This window comes from Caretta caretta, chromosome 12 (assembly GCF_965140235.1).
Source record: "Caretta caretta isolate rCarCar2 chromosome 12, rCarCar1.hap1, whole genome shotgun sequence".
Taxonomy (NCBI): domain Eukaryota; kingdom Metazoa; phylum Chordata; order Testudines; family Cheloniidae; genus Caretta; species Caretta caretta.
In genome coordinates, this window is record NC_134217.1 from 6199146 (window position 1) to 6226564 (window position 27419).

Sequence of the window (27419 nt, forward strand, 5' to 3'; positions counted from 1 at the left end):
CAAGATGCATCCAGAGAGAGAGAGAGTCCAGTCCTGAAGAGTCCCCCTACCTCAAACTTTCCCCCCTTATTTATACATTAGTAATAGAATGACATGTCCCTTAAAGCAAACTTGTTAAGTAAGCAGTCTCAATGGTCAAGCAAGAGGTTCCTTCTGATTATCGATTAACCAGGTGTGGGTTTTTCCAGAGTTTGCAGCCTTGAGGCCCCAATAGACATTCCTGGGGCACATCCTGCTCTTCTAAGATACATGTATCAGCAACTTCAACATAATTCTTATCAGGAAGGATGCAGGGTCAAGCTGCCCTTTCTGTGGCACCCAAAAAAAAACCCTCCCCTCCTGCCTTGGTTAAGCTAAGCCTGCTGACTTGGCTAATTTACAGCCTGCTGACTTGGCTGCTTTTAGCAATAAGCCATAGTGGTTTCAGGCACTTTACTGGTTTGCCAAAGTGTCCCCATACAACACTACCTAGCCAAGAAATGTCATATGTCTTCCATTCCTCCCAGTCTTTTATTATTTTATTCCACGTTGGACAGTAATGCCCTTTATATTTCTCCACAATATATTTAAATATTTTAAAGATTCCTTTACCCGTTTAAATGTAGGTAGCTGACAACAGTTTGGTTTGACCCTTTGGGGAATAGTAATTCCTACCATTTCAGATTTTTTGTAGTTCATGTGGAAGCCCTGCTACCTGCCCACATTCCAAAGTCAATTGTTCTATAATTTTTAACAGGGTTTCTGGTGCCTGCAAAAACAAGACCTTGTCAGCACGTACAAAGCTATTTGGTGTTCTCATCCAGAAGGCATTTTGATGCCCTTTACCATGGGACTGTTTCTCACATTTGTTGCAAATGGCTTCATTGCAAAAGCAAACAATGGGGGGGGATAACCAGCTACCTGGTCTTGTACCTTTAAACAACTTACAAGGAGGGGATAACAAAATTCTTTTGTTTCCAATTATTAATCTTTTATGTCGAGTTCCTTTACAGTGTTGTGTACATAACTAGGAATTCTTGCATTGCTTGTTTCATTTACAGCTTGTGTATACAGTGCTTCCTGTGACTGAAGGGGGTGGAGGTGAGAATTTGAAGCATAATCAATCTCCATTGACTAAACTTACTAGGACGGTTTTCTAAGGGAACATATCTATCAAATGTTTTCATGTAGATCCATCTCTCTTTTCCACACTTAACCTCATAAGACTACCCTCCTTTCAGACAAGATGTCTGCAAAGTGATGCATCTCCCACATTTTGCCTAAAATTGAATTAATATTTGTTTAATTAGATTATTTTTGATATAGTGTAAAAATGTTGATTCTACAGTCACATTGCAGATCATTGATCATTTGGCAGGCCTGGACATATTCACTCAACCTGGCCTACATCTATCCACTGCCCCAGCTGTTCCCACGCTATGCCCTTCCCAGAAACACAGTCACTCAGTGTTTTGGGTTTGTTTTTGGTTTGTTTGGGATTTTTTTGTTGTTGTTTTATATGAATGACCCCCTTGACACTTTATGTTAGAATCATAGTCCTTCCTTTTCTGATAAGTAAATGTGAGTTACTGCTTAGCGGAGAGCACAGAAAGATACACGGGGGAAAGGAGGATAAAAATGTCTGAGAAGGTTAATCTGCATTCCTGTTTTCCTTCCCCTAGATCTGAACACCAATACACACCTAACCAGCGAGCCTGCTCTGTTAGCCACTCGTTTTTCTACATTATCTACGAGCTTCAGTGATTTAACATCAAGGCATCAACCTTTATCAGCTGAAGCGTTGCTTGAGCAGTCACAGCTAGCAACGAGAAAAACATTCCCATCTGCAATGCCTAGGAAAGACAGCGAATCGGCAGCTAACAGGTGCTTGAGCCCTTCTAGAATGGGGTATAAACAAAGTGACAGACTGCATTCATCACTGTCCCCTCAGCATTGTTTTAAAGAGTCAAATAAGGAGGCAAGTGTCTTGCTATTTAGCCTCTTTGCTGTACAGAAATGCATTTACTATTAATGGAGATTTATATTGGCATCTCATTATAATATGCCTGTTTGTAACAGAAAATGATTGTAAAAGCTTTTATGGTGTGGCTATGTTTTTTGTATGATTATTCTAAATACTACAAAACTGTAGAATGCTACTTATAATGGGTTACGTAAAATAACATACAAAAGGTACTCTAAGAAAACAGTACCCCAACTTGAGTAAGCAATAGATCCTCCTCTGACACTACCTGGCAGCACTTAATTTTGAATCCAGGATCTTGCAGACTTGGGGGTCCAAACCTAGCAGCACTGGGATCACATTAATATGGAATGTCCAGTCTTAGAGATGGAGTTATTGTGCCCACTTTGCACCACACTGGCCATGTAGGTTGGACACAAACTTTGTCTACGTGGTTTGGGGATTATCACCCAAGCACAAGTGTCAACGTGCAGTGGTCTACAGCTGTCTGAGAGGCTGTACATCACATGTCCTCTTCGTTGTAAGGGTAGATGAGAAGGGGACAGGGCTACCAAAAAGGAGGAGTGGTTGTGATGGCGTTGCACCATACTAGCTGTCCTAAGCCTGCTGCTGTTCAGCACCTTGTGGCTCTTACAGGCAGGCATTACATATGCAGCCCTCAGGCTGCTGTAATATAATATACACAGTGGAGGGCATGCACAGAGTAGCACCAGATATATACTGGGTACTAAAGGGTTCTTCTGTCTAGCAGAGAAAGGCAGAACAAGAACCAGTGGCTGGAAGCTGAAGCCAAACACATTCAAGTTAGAAATTAGGCACAATTTTTTAGCAGTGAAGGTGGTTAACTGTTGGAACAAACTTCCAAGGGAGATGGTCGACTCTCCATCTCTTGATGTCTCAAATCCAAACTGGAGGCCGTTGTGGAAGATCTGCTTTAGCCAAAGCTAAGTTACTGGGCTCAGTATGGGGTAGCTTGGTGCAATGTAATGGTCTGTGATATACAGGAGGCCAGACCAGATGATCTAGTGCTCTCTCCTGGCCTTAAAACTAGGAATCAGAACAACACAAGCAGGGACTTTATGCCAGCATTGTACACTAGTCCTGATTCCGACTGTATGCATTTTGTGAATTCCTGAGGATCTAGCCTTTAATGCTTTGGCCTGTGTCTACTTTCTTGTGTCCTCTTAGTTCCATGTACCTTAAAACTGGGACTAATTTGCCACCGCATTATACTCATATAATTCCATGGAAGCCAATGGAATTATACCAGCGGGTCACATGATGCAGTGGAGAATGTGCCCCATGGTAAATTTTCTCAGGTTCTAAGAGAACAGTCTGGGAATTCTTCCATGTCTCAAGGCTCTTGAAAGGAAATATAAAACCATTGTTTACAAAGCATGTAGATGACACAGATATTGCTTGGGTGATCATTAATGATCATTAGTAATGAGCAGTCTGAGTCACTTGGTAAATGGGGCATAGCCAAACATATATTGTAATACGGCCAAACACAAGGTCAGACAGGTAGGGACAAAGGTAGGTCACACTTGCAGGTTGGGGGACTGTGTCCTGGAAACCAGTGACTCTGAAAAGGATTTAAGGGTCATGGCTGATGGAAACCAACTGTTCATGAGCTCCCAGTGCGATGCTGTAAGAGGGCAAATGCAGTTGTTTGACATAGAGAGAGAGAAATGCTGAGTAGGAAGATTATATTAGCTCTGTAGGAGGCCTTAGCGAGACCATTACTGGAAATCGGTGTGAAGTTCTGGCTTCATTTAAGTAAATGGCAAAACTACTATTGGCTTCAGTGGAGCCAGGATTTCACACACTGGGTCCAGTTCTAGTGTCCACAGTTTAAAAGGGATGTTGAAAAATTGGAAAGTGCTCAGAAGAACCAAGAGACTGATTCAGATACAGGAAATGAGAGACTTACGGAGCTCAGACTGTTTAGTTGATGAAAAAGATTAGGAGGCTCCTTGATTATGATCTGTAAATTCCTAAATGAGAAGGCAAATAGTGGAGACCCCTTTGTTAATCAAGTAGAAACCAATGGCTGGAAGTTGAAGTGAGACAAATTCAACTTGAAAATAAGACACTAATTTTGAACAAGTGTAATTAACCGTTGGAACAGCTTCCCAAGGAATGTGTTGGATTGTCCAGCACTTGAAATCTTTAAATCAAGATCAGATGTCTTTCTAAAACATATGCTCTTGAGATGATGAATGAATTACAGTGTGAAATTCTCTATCTTGTGATATACAGGAGGAGAAGCTACATGGTCCCAGTAGTCTCTTCTGGTATCTCTCTTAGTACCCATCTTACTTGTAGTACCTATGTGCAGCATATGACTTCAAAGAGGTTTTATGTCCTTAATATAAAGAGAGGAAAAATTCTCTTTTCTTTATGTTTTTAAAGCCCTATGTGATTTATTTAGATTGTATGTATCTTTATGTACATGTGGCCTTTACAAAATGAACCTCATGCAATTGTGCATGTAAATTCAGGCGCCCCTAGCTTACCTGATTTGTGTGAGAATGTATCTTCCTGTGCACCTGGCTGGTTCTGTGCCAGTTGGAAATATACAAGCACAAATACCTGGTTTATGCACGTAAGTTAGGTGCTTGCAAATCTACTGCAAATTTGCAAATCTACTGCATAATTTGCAAATCTACTGGAAAAATAAACAGTTTGTTTTGCCTTTTTCTCCTTAGTTTGTCCCCAGTGATCTGAACAACGATACGAGTTTCACAGAAAGTCCAAGTCCCAAAAGGACTGAGAAAGCATCACATATTGCAGTTGTCCTACAGCAGCTCCTGGAGCTGGTAGATCGTTACTGGGATGGAGCTGGGTCCCTCCTCCTCAACAAGAATTTTCTTGGTAAATTTCATTTGAATGAATAGTTTTAAGTCTGTTTTTGTCTTTGCTGTACCTATCCTCCCAGGCGACCTGAAATTCTTTGGCTTAAACATCAAACTGCTTGCTCCCAATTGGCATTTGTGGATGGGAAGTTATTCTAACTCTTTTGCATTTCATTTAGTGCAATTTCTGGCTCAAAGTGTAACTTTTCCTGCAGTCCCGTCCTGTTACAAAGTGGTAGCTCCCCATTACGTTCTGGAGAATTCTCTTAAGATATGATAATTTTTCATACATTGCTGAGCAGTAAGTAGTGTTTTCTGGGACTCTGAGGTGTGGTTTTCCTTACAATTGCTGCATAGTATATGCTGTACAGGTGTAGTGCATAGTAGAAATGCAAGTCAAGAAAAGCTGCAATAAATCTAGGGCTAGATTCACAAAAGGAGCTAACGACCACTTTAGGCATCCAAATCCAAGAATCGGGCCCCATGGGGATTCACAAAACTGCTACTCAACTGCTCCCAAACCCTGTAGGCTCCAAAAAATCACTCAGCACCTATATTTTTGCAGTAAGAGTTCCCTAGGTGCGTATGTTTCTACCTCTGTGCACTCGCACTACAGCCATATTGCCAGACATCTGGAAGCCTAAGTCCCAGTATGATGCATGAGCTGGGGGAAGAGAGGGGTTCTTCTACCTAACTCGCTTGCAGAGCCTGATCTGGTAAGCATGCTCAGACCTCACCTACCAGACTGGGGTCTGTGATGGGGTGCACTCCCCACACTCGTTCTGAGAGGGCTGAATTAGGCCAGACAGGCCCAATCAGCCAACTAAGCAGCAAAAGAGGGTGATATAGGCTGAGTGGAGAGGGCAGGCCTGGGTTCCCCTACCTGCCACGGGGGAAGTGGCATCAAGGAAAGACTGCGTGAGACTGCTGGTGAGAAGGGACTTTGATACCCACCCCAGAAACTGCACAGGGACCTGGCCAAAGGGCCGAGTCACAAGGCAGCAGCAGCAGCTCCTGGAGTGAGAGAAAGGTTGGAGACCAATAGAGATGGCATGCAACTGCAGTAAGGGATCTTGGCCGCACAGAGCCAGGCCTGCTGACAGAAATTCCAGGGCCAGGGCTGTCCCTAGGGGGGGGCGGGGCCTGGGACATTCATTGTATAGGGAACCTGGGTACTGAACTCAGGCTTTGGGAACCCCAGTGATTTTCCAGTCACCTGAAAATATGGTGTGACAATGCTCAGAGTCACCCTTCTTAAGCTCCTCTGTGAATCTAGTCCTTAGGGACCAACCAGTATGTCAGAGCTAAACTGTCCAATGTTTTAGAATCCATGCCTTTTCTACAGCTGTGATACTGTTAAGTGCCCAGGTGTCTTGATACTTAGAGCTGGTCAGGAATTTCTCAACTAAGCATTTTTCTATCACAAAATCGCCATTTTGTTAATGTTTGGAGGGGAAAATGTTTCCAATTTGTCAAAATGGGACATTGACATTTTCTAAATGAAAAAGTTCCAGGTTTTGGTTCAAAATGATTTTTGGTTTCAAAATACTATAAACTAAGTACTCTTCAAAATTTAAGTAAAAAAAGATGTTCAAACAAAAATGGTTGAAATCTAAATAAAATAGTTTGAAATTATTGAAACAAACAGGAACCAATTTATTTCTGGGGAGATTTTCAGTCTGAAAATTTGAGATTGACTTTTCATCCTGATTCAAGGCAGGAAAATTTTTCAAAATCTTGAAAGTTTCCCCCATATGGGAAAAACCATTTCCCACCTAATGCTATTGATACTGTCACTAAACATGAAACCAGTGCTCTATTCTTCAGACTCTGCTTTTCCAACCCATTTGTTTTTCTGTAGCTCCAGCTCAAGATTTGCTTTTGTACCTTATGGCCTCTACCCCTCCACAGAAGGATGTTCACCTACCAGGTGGGGATAGCCCATCAGTCTTAGCTGGAAATGCTCCCAGACTTCAAAGGACCCAGCTGAAGTATGCTGAGCCGTTTGACAGAGCAAACATGGCTTTGGTATGTGTTTTCCTTTCCTTCCCATGCCTATGTCATATGGAAACAAGGGGATGAACTTTCCAATAAGGAAAACTTCCTTGTAACATAAAAATCCAAAACTGATAATCACTACAGCTAATTACAAAGAGGTGTAAATGACCCACAGATTGCCTTTTTGTCTGCATTCAAGTGGGATTTGTATTCCTTGAGTCCCACTGTACTGTCATCAGACTAGACCTCCTGGGAAGTATCAGTGCAGTGGAAGTGTCAAATGGGAGCACTTTTTTATTGACAGTGCCTTGTGAGAGCAGGGTCTATCTTGGCTGTGCCTCTGGTGGTTCGAGAGTTTTATGGTATTGCATTTGATTTGCAGTGTAATATGTTAATATGTAATAAAGGGACATTGGCAGGGGAAAGATGTATATTAAAAATCATCCGTGATCTAGGTCACTAACACCATTTCAGGGGGCAAATTTTCAGAGGCACACAAAGTAGCTAGGCACTCAGCTCCCATCTGCCTTTTATGCCTGTAAAATCTTCCTCCAGATTATTAAAAATGAAAGAATTAAAAATAATAATTTATCATGTATGCGGTTTGCCTGGTTTTTGCGCTCCATGCAGTATGACCAATGGAAATAGACTAGTCACTTTTACCTTTGTAGCTAGATGGTTTCATTTTCTGCTTCTTTTGCAGCAGTGCATGAATAGCCATCACTTTACATAGCAATTTTTATCTTCAGAGCAGTCTACAAACATCAGTCCAGACCTCATCCCTCTGAGCAAGTTTACACCCTGTTACAGAAGGAGAAACTGGGGCAGAGAGGTTTTGTGACTGGCCCAAAGCACAGGGTCAGTCAGGGGCAGGGCTGGACTTTCTATCCCCAACCCCATGCTCAGTGTTCAGGTTGCAGCCACTGCAGGGGAAATGTTTACATCCAAAGTTAAAAACTGTTTTCAATTAAATCCTTTAAACAACGTATAGAAAAACATTTCTGTTTAAATCCGGTTCCTGACAAACCTTGAACTACCTGCCAGTGTCCCTTAAGTGCCTTTTCTATTTTATTGGTTTTTAAAGTATTTGGAAATGGCAGAACTTCCCCACACTCTGTTAACAGCTGAAAGCACCATTTTTCTTTAAGAACGCATTTCAGCCAAGTCTTTAAAAGGCGAGGTGCATTGGCTTTGGGGAAGAGCACAGCGGCACTGCACGCATTTGCATTCATCACTGCACAAAGGGCCTGATATACTGACCATCAAAACCAATGGAAAGACTCCTCTTGGCTTTGACGACGAGGAGTCCTTGTGATACCTTAGAGACTAACAAATTTATTTGGGCATAAGCTTTCGTGGGCTATAACCCACTTCATCAGATGTGTAGAGTGGAAAATACAGTTGACAAGAAGGGGTGAATATCAACAGAGGGGAAATTACTTTTTATAGTGCTAACGAGGCCAATTCAGTCATGGTGGATGTGGGCCATTCCCAACAGTGGACAAGAAGGTGTGAGTATCAGAGGGAAAATTACTTTTTGAGTGACCCATCCACTCCCAGTCTTTACTGAGGCCTAATTTGATGGTGTCCAGTTTGCTAATTAATTCCAGACTTAAAAGTGGCAATTCTTCAACAAAAAAACTTCAAAAACAGACATTAATGAGAAACTGCAGAACTGGAATTAATTTGCACCCACTCGGTAAGACAACTCACAGCTTTTCATGTGCTGTGTATTATACCTGCCTACTGTATTTTCCACTCCATGCATCTGATGAAGTGGGTTCTAGCCCATGAAAGCTTATGCCCAAATAAATTTGTTAGTCTCTAAGGTGCCACAAGGACTCCTCATTGTTTTTGCTGATACAGACTAATACGGCTACTCCTCTGAAACCTATTGGCTTTAGTGGACATTGGATCAGACTGTAGGAAAACATTTAATTTCTCTTAACGTTTTGATTTTTCAACCTTTTTTATTCTCTGTTGTCAAATACTGGACTGTGTGAAGCAGCAGCAAGCCAAGGGGCAGGAGGAGAGCCATGTGTCATCTTCCCAATTACAGGAAGTGGACTACACTGCTGCTTCTAATTACTGCTTCAGTGGGACTCACTCACTCACTTACGGTAGGTTCACAAGGCTTGGTTTTGGCTTATTATATGTAATATGATTGTGTCTGAATTACTCTTTTCTCCTTGCTGGTAAGTGCTGTTATTGCAGCTCAGAAGAGTTAGAAATAAGTCCAAGTGCTGCTCAACACTAATACCCTGAGAAATGAAGGATCCGTTTTCCGCCAGAAAGGCTGTAGCATCTAATTAGTGGTGTTGTGATGGTTCTCGGGGTGCCCAGGACTGTGAGTCACTGTTACACCCCTGCCTCTAGCCTGAGGGAGTCTTGCTTGTGGTAACTGGGTGTTAGCTCCCTAACAGCACCAGCCTTTCAGACACTCAAGCATTCTCCCCTGGGCTATGCCAGTCCTGGCTTCATCTTGCAGGTTAACAAGAGGTGCACTCCAGTCCCCAAGTCCTCTTGAAACATTCCCCTCTGATAACCAGCCCCTGCCACAGACTACTCACAGGAGTCCCAGATCTTCTCCTCCCAAGGAGTAGTTTACTAATTTTACCTTAAATCACTGTTCCTGTATACCACACAGCACTTATAATAAAACAAGAAAAAGGTGGAACTCCTTGCCAGAGAATGTTGTGAAGGCCAAGACCATAACAGGGTTCAAAAAAGAACTAGATAAATTCATGGAGGACAGGTCCATCAATGGCTTTTAATTAATTTCAGGGTCATTGCTTTCTAGAATACAGTCACCCATTCTGTGGCCTACATTTTTTGTTCCTAGATGTAGCATCTTGAACTTGGCCATATTAAAATTCATTTATCAACACAATTACTCTTAACAATTGGACTTTAAATCTTGTCAAAGTATATCGAGTTCATTTCATAAGATCTATTTTACATGAACCCATGATGAGGGGTATTCATTTTGTTTCCACCCTTTAACTCTTCAGTGATAGAGTATTGTCACTTGGCTTGCGTGTTTGTGCGTGCTTTCCGTGTGCTTTCCCAGCTCTGCGCAGAGAGGTGGTTCAGCAGATCTTGATAATACTACCCAGCGTGGTTAAGTGCTGGGGGCTGGAATATTGTTGCCTTGGTAGCACTGTTTAAGCTGCTCAGTGCTTCTGTCCTTGAAGTTCAATGTTATTAGCAAATATGGCAGCCTGTGAACTAACGCTGCACTGTTACTCAAAGACAGACCACAGGCATGGTTCAGTGACAAAGGCACTCGGCCAGGTTTATTGCCATCAAGACACAGTCCTAGGGCCCTGGCTCAGTGGTTACAGGTACGCTAACACGAGTGCCCTGGGTCAAGGACAGCTCAGGCAGCAACTGGACGTTCTGCTGCCACCTCAGCTGAACAAAGAATCAAGGCAAAGTACCCCAACATTTATAGGCTAAAAAAACCAAACTAACATAAACAAATGCCATGAAATGTGTAAGCTGGGTGTTACCCTCCCCTTGTTCCTGATATCTTGGACAAAACATCCCTATTCATTATGTTGTCAAACTATCTTATCTTGTACTAGTTTGGGATGTATCTGTACTAGCCGAAATATATTTACATAAATATCTAGTGCCTAGTAAGCGAGCAACAGCTTTGCCAAGTTCATGTACCGAACAGTGAACCTGTAAGCATCTGCTTTCCTACAGGGCCTGACTTTGGTTGTGGAATTTGAGAACACCAAAGATTTGGCTGAGGCCAGAGCTTGCAACCAGTAGATGATGCTGTGGGGCTCCTATTTTAACGTAGGCAATCCCCTAACAGACAAACCATAAAATGGCCCTTGAAGTTGCTCCTGAAATAATGTACCTGGAATCTAGATCAAATTACTCAAAATATGAAAATACAGAACTGACTCCTCCTCGGGGTGGGGGGGAGGTCACAGATTATTTGCCAGTTTGTTTAAAATAGAGTCTAGGAATGATGGTGAAAATCCCCTTAGAAACGTGACTTAGAATAATAAAATAAAGTAATAATGAGCTGAGGTTCTACATTCAGTGCAATGGCCTTTCTCAGTCTGTAACACAGGGTTTGAACATCACAACCAGTTGAGTAGAACTGTACTGATTTTGGTGAAAATCGGAAAACCAGAAAGGGGAAAAATGGGGGACACACAGAGTCCATTTCCTCTCTGTTGCAGAGCCATGGCTTCAAGCACCCCTGTAATTACGTAGAGATCAAAGACCTGGTTGATGATTCCAGTTTACACTTTCCAGGATAACAATACCTCATCTCATCTCTGCCCATCTTCCCAATAGACTTTAACATGTTGATATTTTGAATGACTTATCACCCAGACAGAAAGAGGACAAATGGGGAGAGTGGAAGGAAAGAATGGGGATGTGCACACTGAGCCCCTGGCAGGGGGCAGAGTGGGAGACCCTGGGCCTGGGGGGCGGGGGATGGGAGCACACAGAACCCTGGCATGGCTGGAAAGAATGTGGGACCCTGGTATGAGGGAAGGGGAACTGGGGGATACACAGAGACTCTAGCATGGATGGGGAGAACGGGAGACAGTGGCATGGTGGAGAAGGAAACACGCAGGACACACGGAGCTTGTGAGTTGGAGTGGCAAGATGCCAGGAGCCCCTGATTTGTTCCATGAGTTCGGCCTACAGCAGCTACAAAATGTGCAACCCTGTAGTAATAGTAATCATTACTAGTAGTTAATTCTACTCAGAGGTACTATCATTACTATTAATAATGTTAATTACGTATTTTAAAATGCATGTTCAGGCATACAGCTCTGTATTTTGCTGACCCCAACTCACTGTAATTCTTTTAGATGAGTTGCTACATAAGAACGAGCAGCTGAGTGTCCAAGTAGAGTACTTAACTCTGGAATTAAAACAACATAAGAAACTGCAGGAGACTGTGCATCTTCTACAGGAGAGTCAGAGGTATGATGAACGGTCTGATGTAGACGTTTTACACACCTGGCGGCCAGGTCTACACTAGGAAATGAGGTCAGTATAACTATGTTGCTCAGAGATGTGAAAAATCCACACCCCTGCGCGACTCAGTTAACCTGACCTAACCACTGGTGTAGACAGCACTATGTAAGTGAGAGAAGCCCTCCTGTTGCCATAGCTACCAGCTCTCAGGGAGGTGGAGTACCTATGCTGATGGGAGAAGCCCTCCCATCGGCGTCCATATTGTCCGCTGCAGTGCTTTAAGTATAGACCTGCCTGGAGACTTTTTGCAGAAAAAGAGCCTCTGGCCTAATTTTCAAATGTCCCAGTCACACACACAACTCTCATTGAAGTCAGTGAGAACAAACTATGCCCCACACCTCTGAAAAATCAGGGTACACATCAGTGCATTGGGGGGGGGTAATAGTTCTGACTCGTTAAATCAAATTGGATTTTAGGCTCATCTCCTTTTCTAAAAATGGGATTGACCTAGATTATGGTGACTCGCACTTTGTCACTATATTGTCTCCACTGTACATTTGTAGAAACATGATTGACTCATCCATAGTGTGTGATGAGCTACTATAATTTTCATTATAAGCCCGGTTTTAAATCAAAGTGAAATTTCAAGCAGATTGATTTTAGAAGCATGAACTTTTAAACAGAGGAGGATTTTTCACAGAGTTTCAGCCAAATTGGACAAAGCATTTGATGATCTCACTTACAACATTTTCAAAAATGTCTTGGCCTAAAACTCCAAATATGTTTTGATCTCGGTAAAGACTTGGATTAGTTCAGGGGGAAAGTATTTATCTGTTCAAAGCAGTTTCCTCGTGCATCCTAAACGCTGCGTGGAGTCCTAAACGCCTCATGACCCCAAGCACACTTTACAAGGTCTGCCCAGTATCACTGGTGTGTTTGCACAGCTCATAAGTTTGTCGGAGACTCTTGATGCTGCGCAGTTCTTCAATATGTTAATAGGCCAAAGCAACACTTTATTTAAATGAATGAATATTGCAGTTTTCTTAAAATACAAACATATTAGCCTGGGGAAAAAAATCAAAATTAAGATTACATTAAAAAAAAAAGAGCTAAACCTTAAAAGTAAGGAACTTTACAGTTGATGTCACGCAAGTAATCTTAAGTCTGACCTTGTACAACAGCTCATAGAACAGCCAAAAACCTAGAAACAATCCTGCATTCATATTATGGACATATAAAATAGCATACTTATTCATTGCAACAGTGACTCTGAAAACTTAGAAGCAATCTAATTAGACACTGGCTATGTACACGCTACAACTTAGGCCAGTATAAATTACTTCACTCAGAGGTGTGAATGAGCCACTCCCGAGTGATGTAAATTACACCGACCTGGTGCGGACAGTGCTGTGTTGGTAGGAGAGCTTCTCCCGATGCCGTAGTTACCGCCACTCGTTGGGGGTGGATTAAGTAAATCGATGGGAGACCTCTCTCCCATCCGCTTAGAGGGTCTGCACTAGCCGCGGTACCCTGGCACAGGTGCAGCTGTAAGCTCTGTAGTGTTGCTGTAGCCTAATGTAGCTGATAGAATTACTCCAGCATTTTCATCAAATTGCACCAGTCTCAATTGGTGACCCCTTCCTTCTTTGAAACCATAGTCAGTCACTGGAAGAAGACAGGCTTTTCCTTATTGAACCCTAAAATGACCATATCAGAGGTTGTGTCGTGCTAGGAAACTCTCAGACATGTAGCTACTATGTGTAATGATCAGAACAACAACAAACAGAGGTAGCTTGCATGCATCAGCGTGTGGGGACGGATCATACTTGCATATCAGATGCATATGTACATAACCAAAGGCACCCATTACTGAGAGTTTCTTGATGGCATGGGAACTTTGCTCAAATATGGAAGAAGTGGATTTAATATATTCACAGGTGTGAACAGACCCCTTTTGTGAATCTAGTCCCATATGTTCTAATGGGTGGTTAATCAATTGTCCATCAGGTCAGTAGGTTTCTTATTATCATCTACAATATAACTCTTTCTACTGATGTGCTTGTAGCTGTCCATAACACATTACTTAGGCCTGTAACAGGTTTATAACGTCAATCATTTTAGCCCCTTATAAACTATTTATAAATGGAACCTTAAAGTGTGACTGCTGTTATAATTGGTTTGAAATACAGAAGCATGAACTACACACTTCATTTTAACTTTTCGTTTGCTATGAATTTGAAGAAATGGAAATTAGTATCTCATTTTGGGGAATACATTCCACATCTTAGCAGAGTTCATTCCGATGAATGTATGCTTATGCATCATTTTAACCGCCTCTTCGCCATCTTGCCCAGGTCTTTAGTGTCCACAAACAACTTTCTGCTGCAACAGCTGAATAAAGAGCACAATCCTAATTCCGTAAAAACAACGCTTTCTTCTGAGAAATTCACCCTTCGTGAGAGATCGCCTCCCTTAGAAAGAACTCCTCCTGTATCAGCACATGGCTCTAGTCAGTATTGTAATGCAGAGCAATTAAGCAATTCTCCTCTCTAAAGTAAACAAGGAGTCACTTCACATACTTAATGTTATATGGATTATGTTCTTTTCCATTTAAGTACAATATGAGATGTCAAACTATATTTAAATGTGTCCACTTTTACTGAAATTAATTCATTATCTCATTCTAATCTTACTTTGCATTAGCATCTTAAGCACCACTTGGTGTTAGCATTCTTATGTTTTTCTGTCTTTATTGATTTACCAAAAAAATACAGAAGGCTCCTTAAAATAAAATGGTAGTCTACAGTCTTGCCATCCCAAGGACGTATGATCTTCGCAGATGCTACAGAGCATGCAGATTCACAGTTCAGAAAGTATTGGTGATTCAGTAGTGCATTCAATTTCCTCTGAAATGGTGCTGAATCAGTTTCCTGTGCTAGGTGGCTGTGTGATTGAAGATCCGATATTTGATATAAATTGTAAAATAAGGTAATGTCCCATGGCATTTTTTGCAAGAATTTGGAGTTCTAAAACCAGTGTCCTGGTGAAATGTTATTTGGGATGATAATCTGCAGGTAATTATTTCCTCTGCAATTTCAGTTTAATACAGAATAATTTCTCTCCCCCATCCTAAAGTGTTGTGTAGTGTTGCTGTTTGCTGCTAACAGCTGTCGTGTTCTACCCTAGAGATGGTTGCATTTCAGCTATGGGATGGTGATTCCAGTATATGTTCCCTGAGAAAGATGTAAAGCGTTAAGGTTGCCTGGTGGTATCTTGTGCTCTTCCACAACATCCGGTTCAATAAAACTCAAACTGTTGAAAACCAGGAAATAAAGCATTAAGGTAATTCAGCTTTTAACGCCTGAAAGGTGGACACCAATGCAACCTTAACTCTGTCCCCCTGGAGCTGGGACTAGCCTTTAGGAGTTATCTGCATGCATTCTAGCTGCATTCACTGGGTTAAGTGTAGCTGTATTGAATGCTGGAGGGATTGGGTGGGGCAGATTAGCAGAACTGTGAATATGATTTGAGGTGATGCGTGGCGGGGGTGGAATCTGAGCACGTCCGTGTGCTGAAAAGCAACGGGTATGTGTGTACCCTGAGGGATGCAGTTTGCCTCATATCAGCACTCAATTGTGTAGTTGTGCCTGTAGCGATACTGAGGGGTCTTCTTCCCCTGGGGATTGTGGGCAGTGAGGTGTGATGTGAGTACTGTGTGGGTGTTATGGTGGAGACATAGAAGTGTTGTGTTAGAGGAACCCCGTATGCAAATATGAAAGGACTGTAAAATGCACGAGTTACGGGGATGTTTGATGGAGCAGGCTCAGTGTCTGCGTGTAGGGCAGGTGGAGGTAGTGCACTGAACAGGAACCTCAGCTACATGCGAGTTTTGCCTTTGATTCTGCCCTACAGTGGGCATGTGCCCTATTGACTGCACGTTCCGCACTATCTGCAAAGGTAGCATATGCTAGAATCATTGCTCAGAGGGCAGAGTTAAGGTGACGCTGGCAGGTACCGTAACTCTCTATTCCCTGGGTTTCAGAGGTTAAATTTTGCTGAACTCAGTGTTCTGGAAAGGTAGGCGATACTACTGAGCAACCTTAAATTCTGCATTAATGAATTTTTTTGTCAGAGAATTTCCTAGTTTTCCTGTGTTATACAGAAGGTCAGACTACATGATCAGAATGATCCCTTCTGGCCTTGGAAGCTATTATTCAGACTTCCTGCAGAGAGGTGAGGCCTCCAATCCCACCACACACATGGGAGAGGGGTTCATACTCCCCAGAGGGGCAGGGCTCTCTGGATCCCAGCTCACATGGAGGGATAGGAGGAGGGGCTCAGACTTCCTCCCAGAGGGGTAGGGTCCTTTTGAGATTCTGGCTCACATATAGGGGCAGCAAGAGGGGATCAGACCCCCAGCTCAGCATAGGGGACAGGGAGAACAGCTCAGATCTCAGAGGGGAAGGGCACTCCAGATGCCAGCACAGTGGCAGGGGAGGGAAGAATGTGGAGGTGACTAGGCCCCTGCCCTTACTGCGCACCTCTCCCATGTTCACCTACTCCATCTCCTCCCCTTCCATTCCCCAAATCCCTTCCCTGTTCCACTGGCCTAAGCCCTCCCAACCCTTCTCCCCTACATCCATCCCTATTTACACCCTCTACCCCCATCCACCTTCCCTCCCTGCACTCTGCCAAACACCCCAGTTTTATCACTGCGTCTCCGCAAGTCTGCATTCCTCTTCATAGATGTGACCCTGCCCCATATTCCCTAGCAGGGGCTCTGTGCCCCCTATGCCCACTTCACCCCATATTGTCCATTCCCTCCACCCCATTCTACCCCCCCATACTAGCTGCTCTGCATGCCCCCATGCCCTACTCCCCCATATCCATATCCCTCAATCTTCCACACACACACCCCCGGCCCAAATCAGGAATTGTGTGAGCCCTATTCCCCTTCCTCTGCAGTCCCACCTTCCCCCCTACCCATTGCAGGGGTACTGTGTGGCCTCCATCTCCCCATTCCAGGGTCCCCCCTTCTCCCCTTCCCCTTGGCAGGGGATCTGTGTGTGCCCCTATTCTCCCCTTTCTCCCCATGCTCCTCCCCCCTCCCACAGCAGCGTCCCCTATTCTCCCTCATGGCAGGGGCTCTGAGTGAACCCTCATTAAGCTCTTTCCCCTTCCGTGCCATGCCTGGGGTTCTGACTGTCATTTCCCCCCTCTCCCCATACCAGGGTACCCCACTCTAACTCTGCCATTTCCCACCCCACTTCCCCTTCTCTCCCCCCAAACCAGAGTACCCCATTTCCTCCACCCCGGGCCAGGGGCCTTCCCCCTCACCATTAGTCATCTTTCTGGGTGGGTGATAAGTCACTCAGGATTTCAGCGTTTAAACTCTATTGGGAGGATAGGCAGGGCTGAGATGGGGTATTATTACATTTTTAACAAGTGGATTAACCAGTTGTTTGATCTATAGACAGTGGAAGGGGGTACCTGAGGCAGTGGCTGTGCTAAAGAATTGGTGGGGGCTTCATGTGCCCCCATTAGCCCCCCTTTCAATTTTCAGCTTTTCCCCAAAATCAATAGGGTTCTGGGCACCAATGTCTAGATCTTTCCCTGAAATTTTGGAATTGATCAGTTGCAGCGTTCAAAAATTTAGACAAACAGGAAAAAACAGAGATGCCCCTGAGTTGAGGGTAAGGCCTTGATGCACTCAGTGAAAAATGTCACGCATACTTCCTGTTGAAGGGGCTGTGAATTGGGAACCCCTTGGCTTTAAAGTGATCATTTCCATTGTTCAAGAAACATGATTACATTATCCTGTCTTTCATCTTCCCTCCAGCCATCATCCCTTCCATCTTCCCTCTGTGCTGACTGATCAATCGGGGCTGACGCTCTCCTATGATATTGCAGGTAGAGAAAGTAGCAACATGCCCTGCCATCACTCACACATCTGCGGAGAGCATGTGCAGTTTATTGTCTATGAGAAAGTGGTTTGAACTCCTCCTAAAGTAGGAGTACAAATTAGCAGGGCACAGTCCCCAAAAGTTAAAAAACACTTGAGAGGCAGCTACTAGCCCTGGTCCTACAAATCATGCTCAGATCTCTGCCAAGTGCAGGGTTCAGATTTACGGTGCAGGGGTGTAGCTAGGTTCAGTAGCTATAGCATGTCCCCTTGAGCCAGCCACATCATCGAATCATAGGGCGGCTGCAAAGCCTCTGGCCTAGTCTTGCTCCATAGGCACATTTCACTCTCTTTGTTGCATGAGTGCTTGCCATGTACCGTTCTAGCGAGCTGAGCTCTTCCTTTAATAATGTTTTCAATAGAGCTTCCCCCAAAAGGGCACAAGCTGAGATGAACATTGAGTAACTGGTGGGGGATGATTAAAGCCACGGTTTGAACCCCACGTGTGCAAAAATAAACATTGTAAGAAGCTGCTGATTTTGTGAAATGCTCTTTTGTTTGGGGAGCAGGGTGTATCTCAGGACCACGTGCTCAAATGACACCAAATTTGCACTAGTAACCTCACCTAGCTCCTCCATGGGGCACACAATTTCAAGACAATCTGAATAAGCATGCAGATTTTAGAGTGCTTAGAAGAGTCATCTTTTAAATAGGAGGCACTGCTCAATCTGAACTCAACTGAGCAAAGAAGAGAACACGGATTGAAGAGAGAGGAAACTCACACCTGCAGAATCAAATATATTGTAACAATTCTGCTGGGTTGGACCTCCCCATTCAGGGATGCCACCTGATGTACTGGGATTTCACTGAGCCTGCCTGCTCCACTAGCCTGGGCTCCCCTCTCCCTGTTTTGCTGACTTAGGCTCTCCGGCCTTTGGCCGCACATACACAGGTAGGGACGCACCAGCTGTAGAATCACACAGTCTGCAAACAGCTCTCTATGAGAAGACTCAGCTAAGAAATCGCCCAGCACTCACTTGCAGCTCCCCTCTGAAAAGTACACCCAAAATAATATTGTCTTGCACTGTAGAGAAATGTATTCAACGTAAGTTCATAAATTCACCCCCTCCCTCAATGTGGAGGAAGATATGCACAACTTCTTGCGGTATCCCCAGTTAGAAATTGCACAAACTGGGTTTAATAATAAACCAAAACAAGTTTATTAACTCTAAAAGGCAGATTTTAAGTGATTATAAGGGATAGCAAACAGAACAAAGCAGATTACCCAGAAAACAAAACAAAACATTCATACCAAGCTTAAGATCTTAAGGAGACTGGTTTCCATAAATTTCTCACCCTAAATGTTGTTTTAGGCAAGTTGCAGAGTTTCTGTAGCTTAGAGTTCCAGTTAGTTCTCTTTACAGACTAGACTTCCTGACTTAGTCTGGACTCAGCCCTTGCCTTTCCTGCTCAGTTCCTTTGTCTCTTCAGGTACATTCAGCAGGCTCTCTTCTTGGGCAGAAAGACAATGGAGAAGAGTCCTGTTTGCCTTACTCCCCAGCCTTAAAAAAAGATTTACATAAGGCAGGAATCTTGTTTCCCAACCTTGACCTCCCCCTCCTTTTAGTGGAAAACTACTAGAAGTCCAAGATGGTGTTTAGTACCAGGTGACAGGACAACCTGACCTAGCAGTGTCACAGCTACATCCCAGGATGCCTCTCAGGAAGGAGAGAAGTTAGTATCTTCAAAGTCTTATTGTTTCTTCCTAATGGCCCATCAAGGCTAACGGCCCGTTGTCTGGTGGGTGTCTCCCAAATACACACACACAGTACACACAGACAACACCCCCTCATTCTAAGGGTATGTAGTAGCGAGGTGCCTCACCACCCGTTGTACCACCAGGAAGCGTCATGCCTGTACAGGAAGGTCTGTATGGTGGGTTGCACAGGGGACTTGTCCAGGGAGGTCTGATTGTCAGTATTTATTCCAGACAGGTCACAGATGATCTTGGTGGTCATATATCAGTAGATCAGAGGAGTTCAGCTGAGCTCTGCTGTCCCTCTGCATGTTAGCGAAAGGCACACACCAACCCCTGACCCAGTGAGCTTCTCCCTGGAGTGTCCAGCACCTGATTCATTGGGCACTCACCGTATTCACAGACTCGCTGCTCCTAAAGGAACCCTGCCCCTCATCTTATTGGTTACAGCCTAGATCATTGCTCCACTGAACACACAGCACCTAGATATGTTTATAGTGAAAACAAGCAAAAGGTGATATAACAAAGACAAGAGATTCTAATGATATCAAGTAAAAATATTGGAAACAAATGGTTACATATAAAATAAAATCATAACATGCATCCTAGAACCTAGACTTAACTAACAAGATATTTTCACATCTTCTGGAACAATGGTCACCCCCCAAAGCATTTTACAGCCAGGCTTGGCTGTGATCTTCCATTCATGAGGCAAGTCACAGTATCAACTTGTCTTCTCAGTTAAAGATGCAGGGGGTACCTCTGCCCCCCAGCTATACCCAAACAGTCCGTTATCTGTACTCAAAAACAGGATCCCCTCCTGCCGTACATTTCCTCTCTTGAAGATTTCACAGTCTCTTGATTCGCATTTTGGCTCTGTATGCAAATCGACCTGCATTGTGAAGCAGGTCACAAGCACATCACACACAATGACCAGACATGGACATATGCATCTGTTACCCTCTGCCTGGAAGGAGCCAGTCAGGGCATGTCACCTCCTGTTTACCAGCCTTCGCTCCAAGACTTTGAGAACATAAGACGTTATGAACCTATACTGGAAATTAAATATCTGTATGCACATTTCAAAATGACTATGACAACCAGTAAACCTGACAGTATTATAACCTATAAAAACCCTGCAGCCCTGGTGCCCTCTGCCAGCTGGCATCAAGAGGCTCTGGGTCACAACAGGGCACCTCAAATGTTGGATTCCAAACCTGTTGCTTTTAAGTCCTGCCGATCCTGCAGTGGACTAATCCCTCTGAAAGATGGACAGAGCAGGTGCTTCCTCTGTTGAGGAGAGTGATGCTGGCTGGCAGTTTCCCAGTTTTGTTGGAAAATGCCCATTCGCTGAAGTGAAATGTTTTGCTGCAAATTTTTTTTGCATCCTCAACGAAACTTTTGCTGAAACACAGGCAACCTATCAGCCTCCAGAACCCTGGCAGGAGCTGGGTCTCCAGGGGCTGTTACCCACCCCCCTCCCCCCACAGTGAGCCGGGAACACAAAGACACATTTAACCCTTATTGATACAGTAGTCTACAAAGATCCCTGTGCCCATAGCATCTGGCACTCCTCAATATAATAGTCTTTGACATTTACATGCTTCCAAGATCTCACATCTGAGACAGTTTCCCATGGTGTTTTCAGGGAATGCATCCAGTAGTTCCCAGATCGATAGGGAAAGTTGCCAAATGGCTCTGAAATGCCAAAAAAAAATTATTATCCTGGCAAATGGAAACACACACTCCTGAACTCATTTGTAGAAAGGAGCAGCAATATCTGACCAAGTTCAGTGTTCAGCCCTGGGCCCCAGGAGACCTTGATCAGCCTCTGTCCTGGAGCAAGTGATGGGGCCCCGGTGCCAGAACTGTGGCCCTGCCCCAGCCCTTCCACCTGCAGCTGTGCCCATTCCACCCCTTCAACCTGCGACCTTATCCACAGCCACACCCCATTCCACCCCTTCCCTGGCAGCCCCATCCTGCTTGCGCCTTTCTGCACTTCCTCTCCCCACTGCTGCGGCACAGGGACCAGAGAGGCTCTGCCCTAGGGCTGCGGCAGGGAACGAGAGCCCCTCCAGCCCTGGGGCCAGAGTTGGCGGGGGGGGGGGGGATTATACTGGGAGCCTGTAAGGGGGTCACACTCACCTCTCGCGAGCACGCCCTGGCCAAGTGCATGTGCCTACACTCTCTCTCCACCTGTCTGTGGTGGGTCTATGGTGACTCATCCTCTGGCCGAGTCTCACACTGTCTGTGTGATAAAAGCAAAGCAAACCCCTTCTGGGGTATAAGGCCAACAGGGGGCCTGTTTCAGCACCCTCTGTAGGGTCCTTCAATCTGCAGCCCTATCCTGGGGCTCACTCTTCAATCATTTCAGCAGGGCCTATCACAATACAGGGGCCAAACTGTCTCTCAGCCCCTTCTGGGCTGCCTCAAGTTATCCCTGCTCTTTAAGCAGTCCCAGCCCTGGTGTGGGGCCACATCCCCCAGGGCTCCCTCCCTGAAGGCTCTTTGCTTCTCCAGGCCTTTCTGGCCCCAGCTCTTTAGCTGGGCCACTAAAAGAGTTCAGTTCCCCTTCTGGGGTGCATCAAAATCCAGGCCACTTTCCCAGTGGCTTGGAAGGGGGGCAAGGGGGAAGAAGACCCAGGCCAGGGACCCTGTAGATAACAGCCACCCACCATCTCCCTTTAAATAAACTGCATCGCTGCTACAATTCCCTGGGCCACTTCCCCATGGCGCCCGCACATTCTTCACCCTTCGCTCATTGCCTTCTCCTGGTGGAGCCCTAGCAGCCAGCCTGGAGCACCCCCCACTCTTCTCCATCTCCAGCAAGGAACAGCCCTCCCACGGGCTGGCAGCTCCTCTTATACTAGCCTGCTGGGCCCTGGTTGGCTGCTTCCCACACAGCCACTCTAGGTCGCTTGGAGGACGTTTTTACTGCCCTTTTCTGGGGTGGGGCACGGCAGGACACAAGGCCTCCAGCAGGGGGACTCAGGGCCTAGTCCACCCTGACACAGGGCCCGAAATTGGCTGGGCCCCCTGGGCACGGGCCCCATTGGCCCATGCAGTAATCGGCTACTGGTTCAGGAAAGTAAATACCATCTCCTCTCTGTCCCCTGTTCCTTCAAGCAGCTATTGTTTCCACAGTCCTAAGGAAATCTTCACTTGGATCCACTTTTCTCTCTGCCCATCTCCCTCCTCCCCTTAGCTTTAAGTTCCTTGAGCAGGGTATCTGTCTCCATGTTTTCCTCTACACCAACAATTTCCAGACCCTCCTGTCCTCTCCACTCTATTGAAAGTGCCCTCACATAGGGTCCTAGTGATCTCACCCCTCTTCAAGTTGAATTTGTTTTGGTGGGGGGGAAATAACACTGGGAAACAATTGTACAGACTGTGCAAAAAACAGAGCTAATGAGAAAAGGTTAGTTACATTTTTGCCCTGGCAACCTTGCCAGTGTCCCTTTACATGGCCTTATATGCCAAAGGGGTGACTTGATTACAGTAATGACAGGTTTCAGAGTAACAGCCGTGTTAGTCTGTATTCGCAAAAAGAAAAGGAGTACTTGTGGCACCTTAGAGACTAACCAATTTATTTGAGTATGAGCTTTCGTGAGCTACAGCTCACTTCATCGGATGCATACCGTGGAAACTGCAGCAGACTTTATATACACACAGAGATCATGAAACAATACCTCCTCCCACCCCACTGTCCTGCTGGTAATAGCTTATCTAAAGTGATCATCAAGTTGGGCCATTTCCAGCACAAATCCAGGTTTTCTCACCCTCCACCCCCCCACACACAAACTCACTCTCCTGCTGGTAATAGCCCATCCAAAGTGACAACTCTCTACACAATGTGCATGGTAATCAAGGTGGGCCATTTCCTGCTCAAATCCAGGTTCTCTCACCCCCTCACCCCCCTCCAAAAACCACACACACAAACTCACTATCCTGCTGGTAATAGCTCATCCAAAGTGACCACTCTCCCTACAATGCACAATTACCTACAATGTACAATTACCAGCAGGATAGTGAGTTTGTGTGTGTGGTTTTTGGAGGGGGCTGAGGGGGTGAGAGAACCTGGATTTGTGCAGGAAATGGCCCACCTTGATTACCATGCACATTGTGTAGAGAGTTGTCACTTTGGATGGGCTATTACCAGCAGGAGAGTGAGTTTGTGGGGGGGGGGGGGTGGAGGGTGAGAAAACCTGGATTTGTGCTGGAAATGGCCCAACTTGATGATCACTTTAGATAAGCTATTACAGCAGGACAGTGGGGTGGGAGGAGGTATTGTTTCATGATCTCTGTGTGTATATAAAGTCTGCTGCAGTTTCCATGGTATGCATCCGATGAAGTGAGCTGTAGCTCACGAAAGCTCATGCTCAAATAAATTGGTTAGTCTCTAAGGTGCCACAAGTCCTCCTTTTCTTTTTGATTACAGTAAGTACCTACATGGGGAACAAATATTTAATTATGGGCTCTTCAGTCCAACAGAGAAAGGTGTAACACAATTCAATGGCTGGAAGTTGAAGATAGACAAATTCAGACTGGAAATAAGGAGTAAATTTTCTAATGGTGAGAGTAATTAGCCATTGGAACAATTTACCAAGGGTTGTGGTGGATTCTTCATCACTGAGGGTTTTTAAATCAAGATTGGATAATTTTCTAAAAGATCTGTTCTAGAAATTAGTTTGGGGAAGTTCTTTGTCCTGTGTTATACAGAGGTCAGACTAGATCAGGGGTTCTCAAACTGTGAGTCGAGACACCATTTTATGGGGTCGCCAGGACCAGCGTTAGACTTGCTGTGGCCTGGGACTGAAGCCAAAGTCTGAGCCCTACCGCTGGGGGCTGCAGCCAAAGCCTGAGTGCTTCAGCCCAGGGTGGTGGGGCACAGGCTCAGGCTCCAGGAATTCCCTCACTCCATCCCCACCCAGGGTCATGTAGTAATTTTTGTTGTCAGAAGGGGGTCGCGGTGCAATGAAGTTTGAGAACTGCTGGACTAGATGATCACAGTGTTCCCTTCTGGCCTTGTAATCTATGGGTCTTAAGGCACTCTTAGCAACATGGTCCCTGCTCTTTCTAGTGTTGGGTATAAAAGGGTCTAATTTAAAACATCAAAGGCAATTGCTTACAAATTGTTTGAGAGTCTCTTGGGCCAGTTTACTTGGACTTACAATGGAGCACCATACAGCTAGCATTATTCAGTTAAAATCACACATATGGTTCCTCGGGGTCTCACTGGAAAGTGCAGACTCAGTAAGGAAACTTTCAGTTACTTAATCTCTGAAATAGAGGGTCACTGCTTCTTCTCAGGCCTGTAACCCTAGGAGTGGGAGAGCTGGCCACAGGGCTGGGCCAAGTATCTGGTAGCACTTTTGAATTCTGCAGCTTCTTTTGTGGGTTCAGCAAACTTCTCTTCTTAGTCCTGGAGGAAGGGAGAGGCTAGCCATGGAGGTTCAGCAAAACTTTGAGATCCACCTTTGTAACTTCCATTTATATACCCTCTTTGGGGATTTGTCGGAGGAGAATGGTCCTCATTTCTTTTGGACACTTGCCAAGGGGTCTCTGGTTTCTGTTCTCACTTTTATTGCTGCTTCCATCAATATCCAGTAGATGGCAACAGTGTGTAACAAATATCTTTTATCCTTTTTCTTCTTAAGAAGCTTTTTTACGTTCCATTGTTTTCGAGGACTGTATTTCTGTCTTAGCCAGACTCTTAAATGGAATACCCCCTTTTTCAAGCAATTTCTTTTACTACATCAAAACTAGACCCTGGTTAGGTACTTACATCTTTCATCTTTACAACTTACATCCTTTGTGTGCTTTGCTTTTCACATAATTGCCAACAAAATCCTTTCTAGCTACTCTAAATGTAGTGGTCCTAGTCCATAGATTAATTGGTTATATTTTCACACCTTTCATTTCACATCGTTCAGGAACTTACACTACAAGACATTATTCTGAAGGGAAAAGGCAGGTTAACCGCATACAGAGAGATGGATGTGTGCTTCGTAAGGCAGACAACTATACGGTTCTTAATCTGGGCTGAAAGCTAGTTGGCATGAATTGCTAGGAGTATCAGAAAGTTTGACCCATAGAACCTTTCCCTTTCTACAAGTCATACAGGATGTTATTTCTACCTAGCTTAACTCCTGTGGTTTTCACACTCTCCTGAGAACTTGATGAACGCCAGGGTGCAATGGCCACTATCCATAGGAAAACAAGGTGTTATTCTTGGCTGTCAACTTTTGGGACATTTTTATAGTTTAGACAGAAAAAGAAAGAGAGATGCACAGGGAAATTCTATCCATATATAAATTATGAGATTATGGAAACTGAAACCATTGACACCGTAGAGCTGGGTGACTAAAATTTGGAAATCTGGGTCACGCTTTATGTACTTCATTTCCACAACACGCTGCAGGGGTGGGCAAACCTCAGCAGGTTCACAGGCTCAGTCTGGATGCATATGCGATAACTCATGGGCTTGTCTACACCACTTCAGAGAGAAAATCTCACGCAAGCAAGTTTCCTAGCAGGAACTCCCTATAAGAACCTCAATAGAATAGAACATCCTAAAGTAGCCTCCGCCATCCAAACAGACACTTCTTGGTGAACCAAGTTTTTGACACAGGAGGCCACTTGCCACCTGCAAAGAACTCTGGGTGGGACACATAGTGTAATCTGACTTCTTGTTGAGAAGGCTGTTTACTTGGTAGGGTACTTGCTGCCCAGGGGTGTTTTGCACAGTTGTCAGGAGTCTCTGGCCTGCGAGATAGGAGGGAAAGTGCCAGGAACTAGCCTCCACAAAGAAGCTAATGGAGAGAAGGATAGTTAATCAACCGGTTGGCTTAGTTGCTGCAGAGCTACTTGCCATACTAAGGGAGCAGGAGCTACGGGGACAGGCAATGCTGAGTCAGGAACCTAGCATCAGATTATCCTTCATCATGCTTTCCTTACCATTCTTCTCCTTTCCCCTGCTCCTCTCCCCTTCCCCCAGTGCTTCCTCCCTTTGTTCCTTGCTCCTCCCAACTCAGTTGGGATGATGACATTATTATACCTGTTGGCAGACTGTGACTTCTCCAGGATGTGTTTTCTGCTCAGTAAAGTTACTAGCACACTTCAGATGCTAAATAAATAGTAACTCAGCTAAGGCCACATTTCTGATGAGCGGGGAAAATCCAGATGAGAAATGTTTTGGTGAGCTGAAGTGGTGCATCAGGGGAGCAGCTTTCTCAGTACAGCAGGGCTTCAATGCCTTGAATTCCTCCAAGGCACACAAGCATGGAAAAGGGGATATAAGACCAGCCATATTGGGTCAGACTAATCGTCCATCTATCCCAGTATCCTGTCTTCCGACAACGGTTGGTGCCAGATGCGCAGAGGGCACGAACAGAACAGAGCAATTATCGAGAGATCCGTCTGCTGTTCTCCAGGGCCAGCTGCTGGCAGTCAGAGATTTAGGGACACTCAGGGGTAACGTCCTTAACCATCTTGGCCAATAGCCATTGATGGACCTATCTTCCATGAACTTATCTAGTTCTTTTTTGAACCCAGTTATACTTTTGGCCTTCACAACATTCCCTGGCAGCAAGTTCCACAGGTTGACTGTGTGTTGTGTGAAGAAGTCCTTCCTTTTGTTTGTTTTAATTCTGCTGTCTATAAATTTCATCAGGTGAGCCCTGGTTCTTTTGTTATGTGAAGGGGTAAATAACACTTTTTCTCTACAGCATTCATAATTGTATAGACCTTTATCATATCCCCTCTCAGTCGTCTCTTTTCTAAGCTGATCAGTCCTGTGGCCCAGCAGTGTCTTCCTGAGGCAGTGGCATGAGACGGCACAAGATGGGAGAGCCGAGCATCATCACTCCCAGACATAGGCACCGACTCTGTGGGTGCTCCAGGACTAGAGCACCCATGGGGAAAAATTGGTGGGTGCTCTGCACCCACCGGCAGCTCCCCACCCCAGCTCACCTCCACCTTCGCCCC

The 27419-nt window shown here is 44.8% G+C and overlaps 1 protein-coding gene across 9 annotated transcripts in view; it reads left to right on the forward strand.

Annotated features, from left to right (window-relative positions):
- LRRC36 (leucine rich repeat containing 36) overlaps nt 1-27419 on the forward strand; it is a 79968-nt gene that overhangs the window by 25506 nt on the left and 27043 nt on the right. For 6 of the 9 annotated variants that reach the window (XM_048870753.2, XM_075118297.1, XM_048870756.2 and 3 more), the window contains 6 exons: nt 1662-1957; nt 4675-4840; nt 6683-6849; nt 8825-8939; nt 11667-11781; nt 14130-18211. In XM_048870753.2, coding sequence (XP_048726710.1) covers nt 1662-1957; nt 4675-4840; nt 6683-6849; nt 8825-8939; nt 11667-11781; nt 14130-14328 — 1058 coding nt within the window. In that variant the 3' untranslated portion in view covers nt 14329-18211. Of the gene's footprint in view, nt 1-1661; nt 1958-4674; nt 4841-6682; nt 6850-8824; nt 8940-11666; nt 11848-14129; nt 18212-27419 lie in introns of those variants that run through there. The other 3 variants (XM_048870754.2, XM_075118296.1, XR_007359283.2) reach the window with 3 other exon arrangements.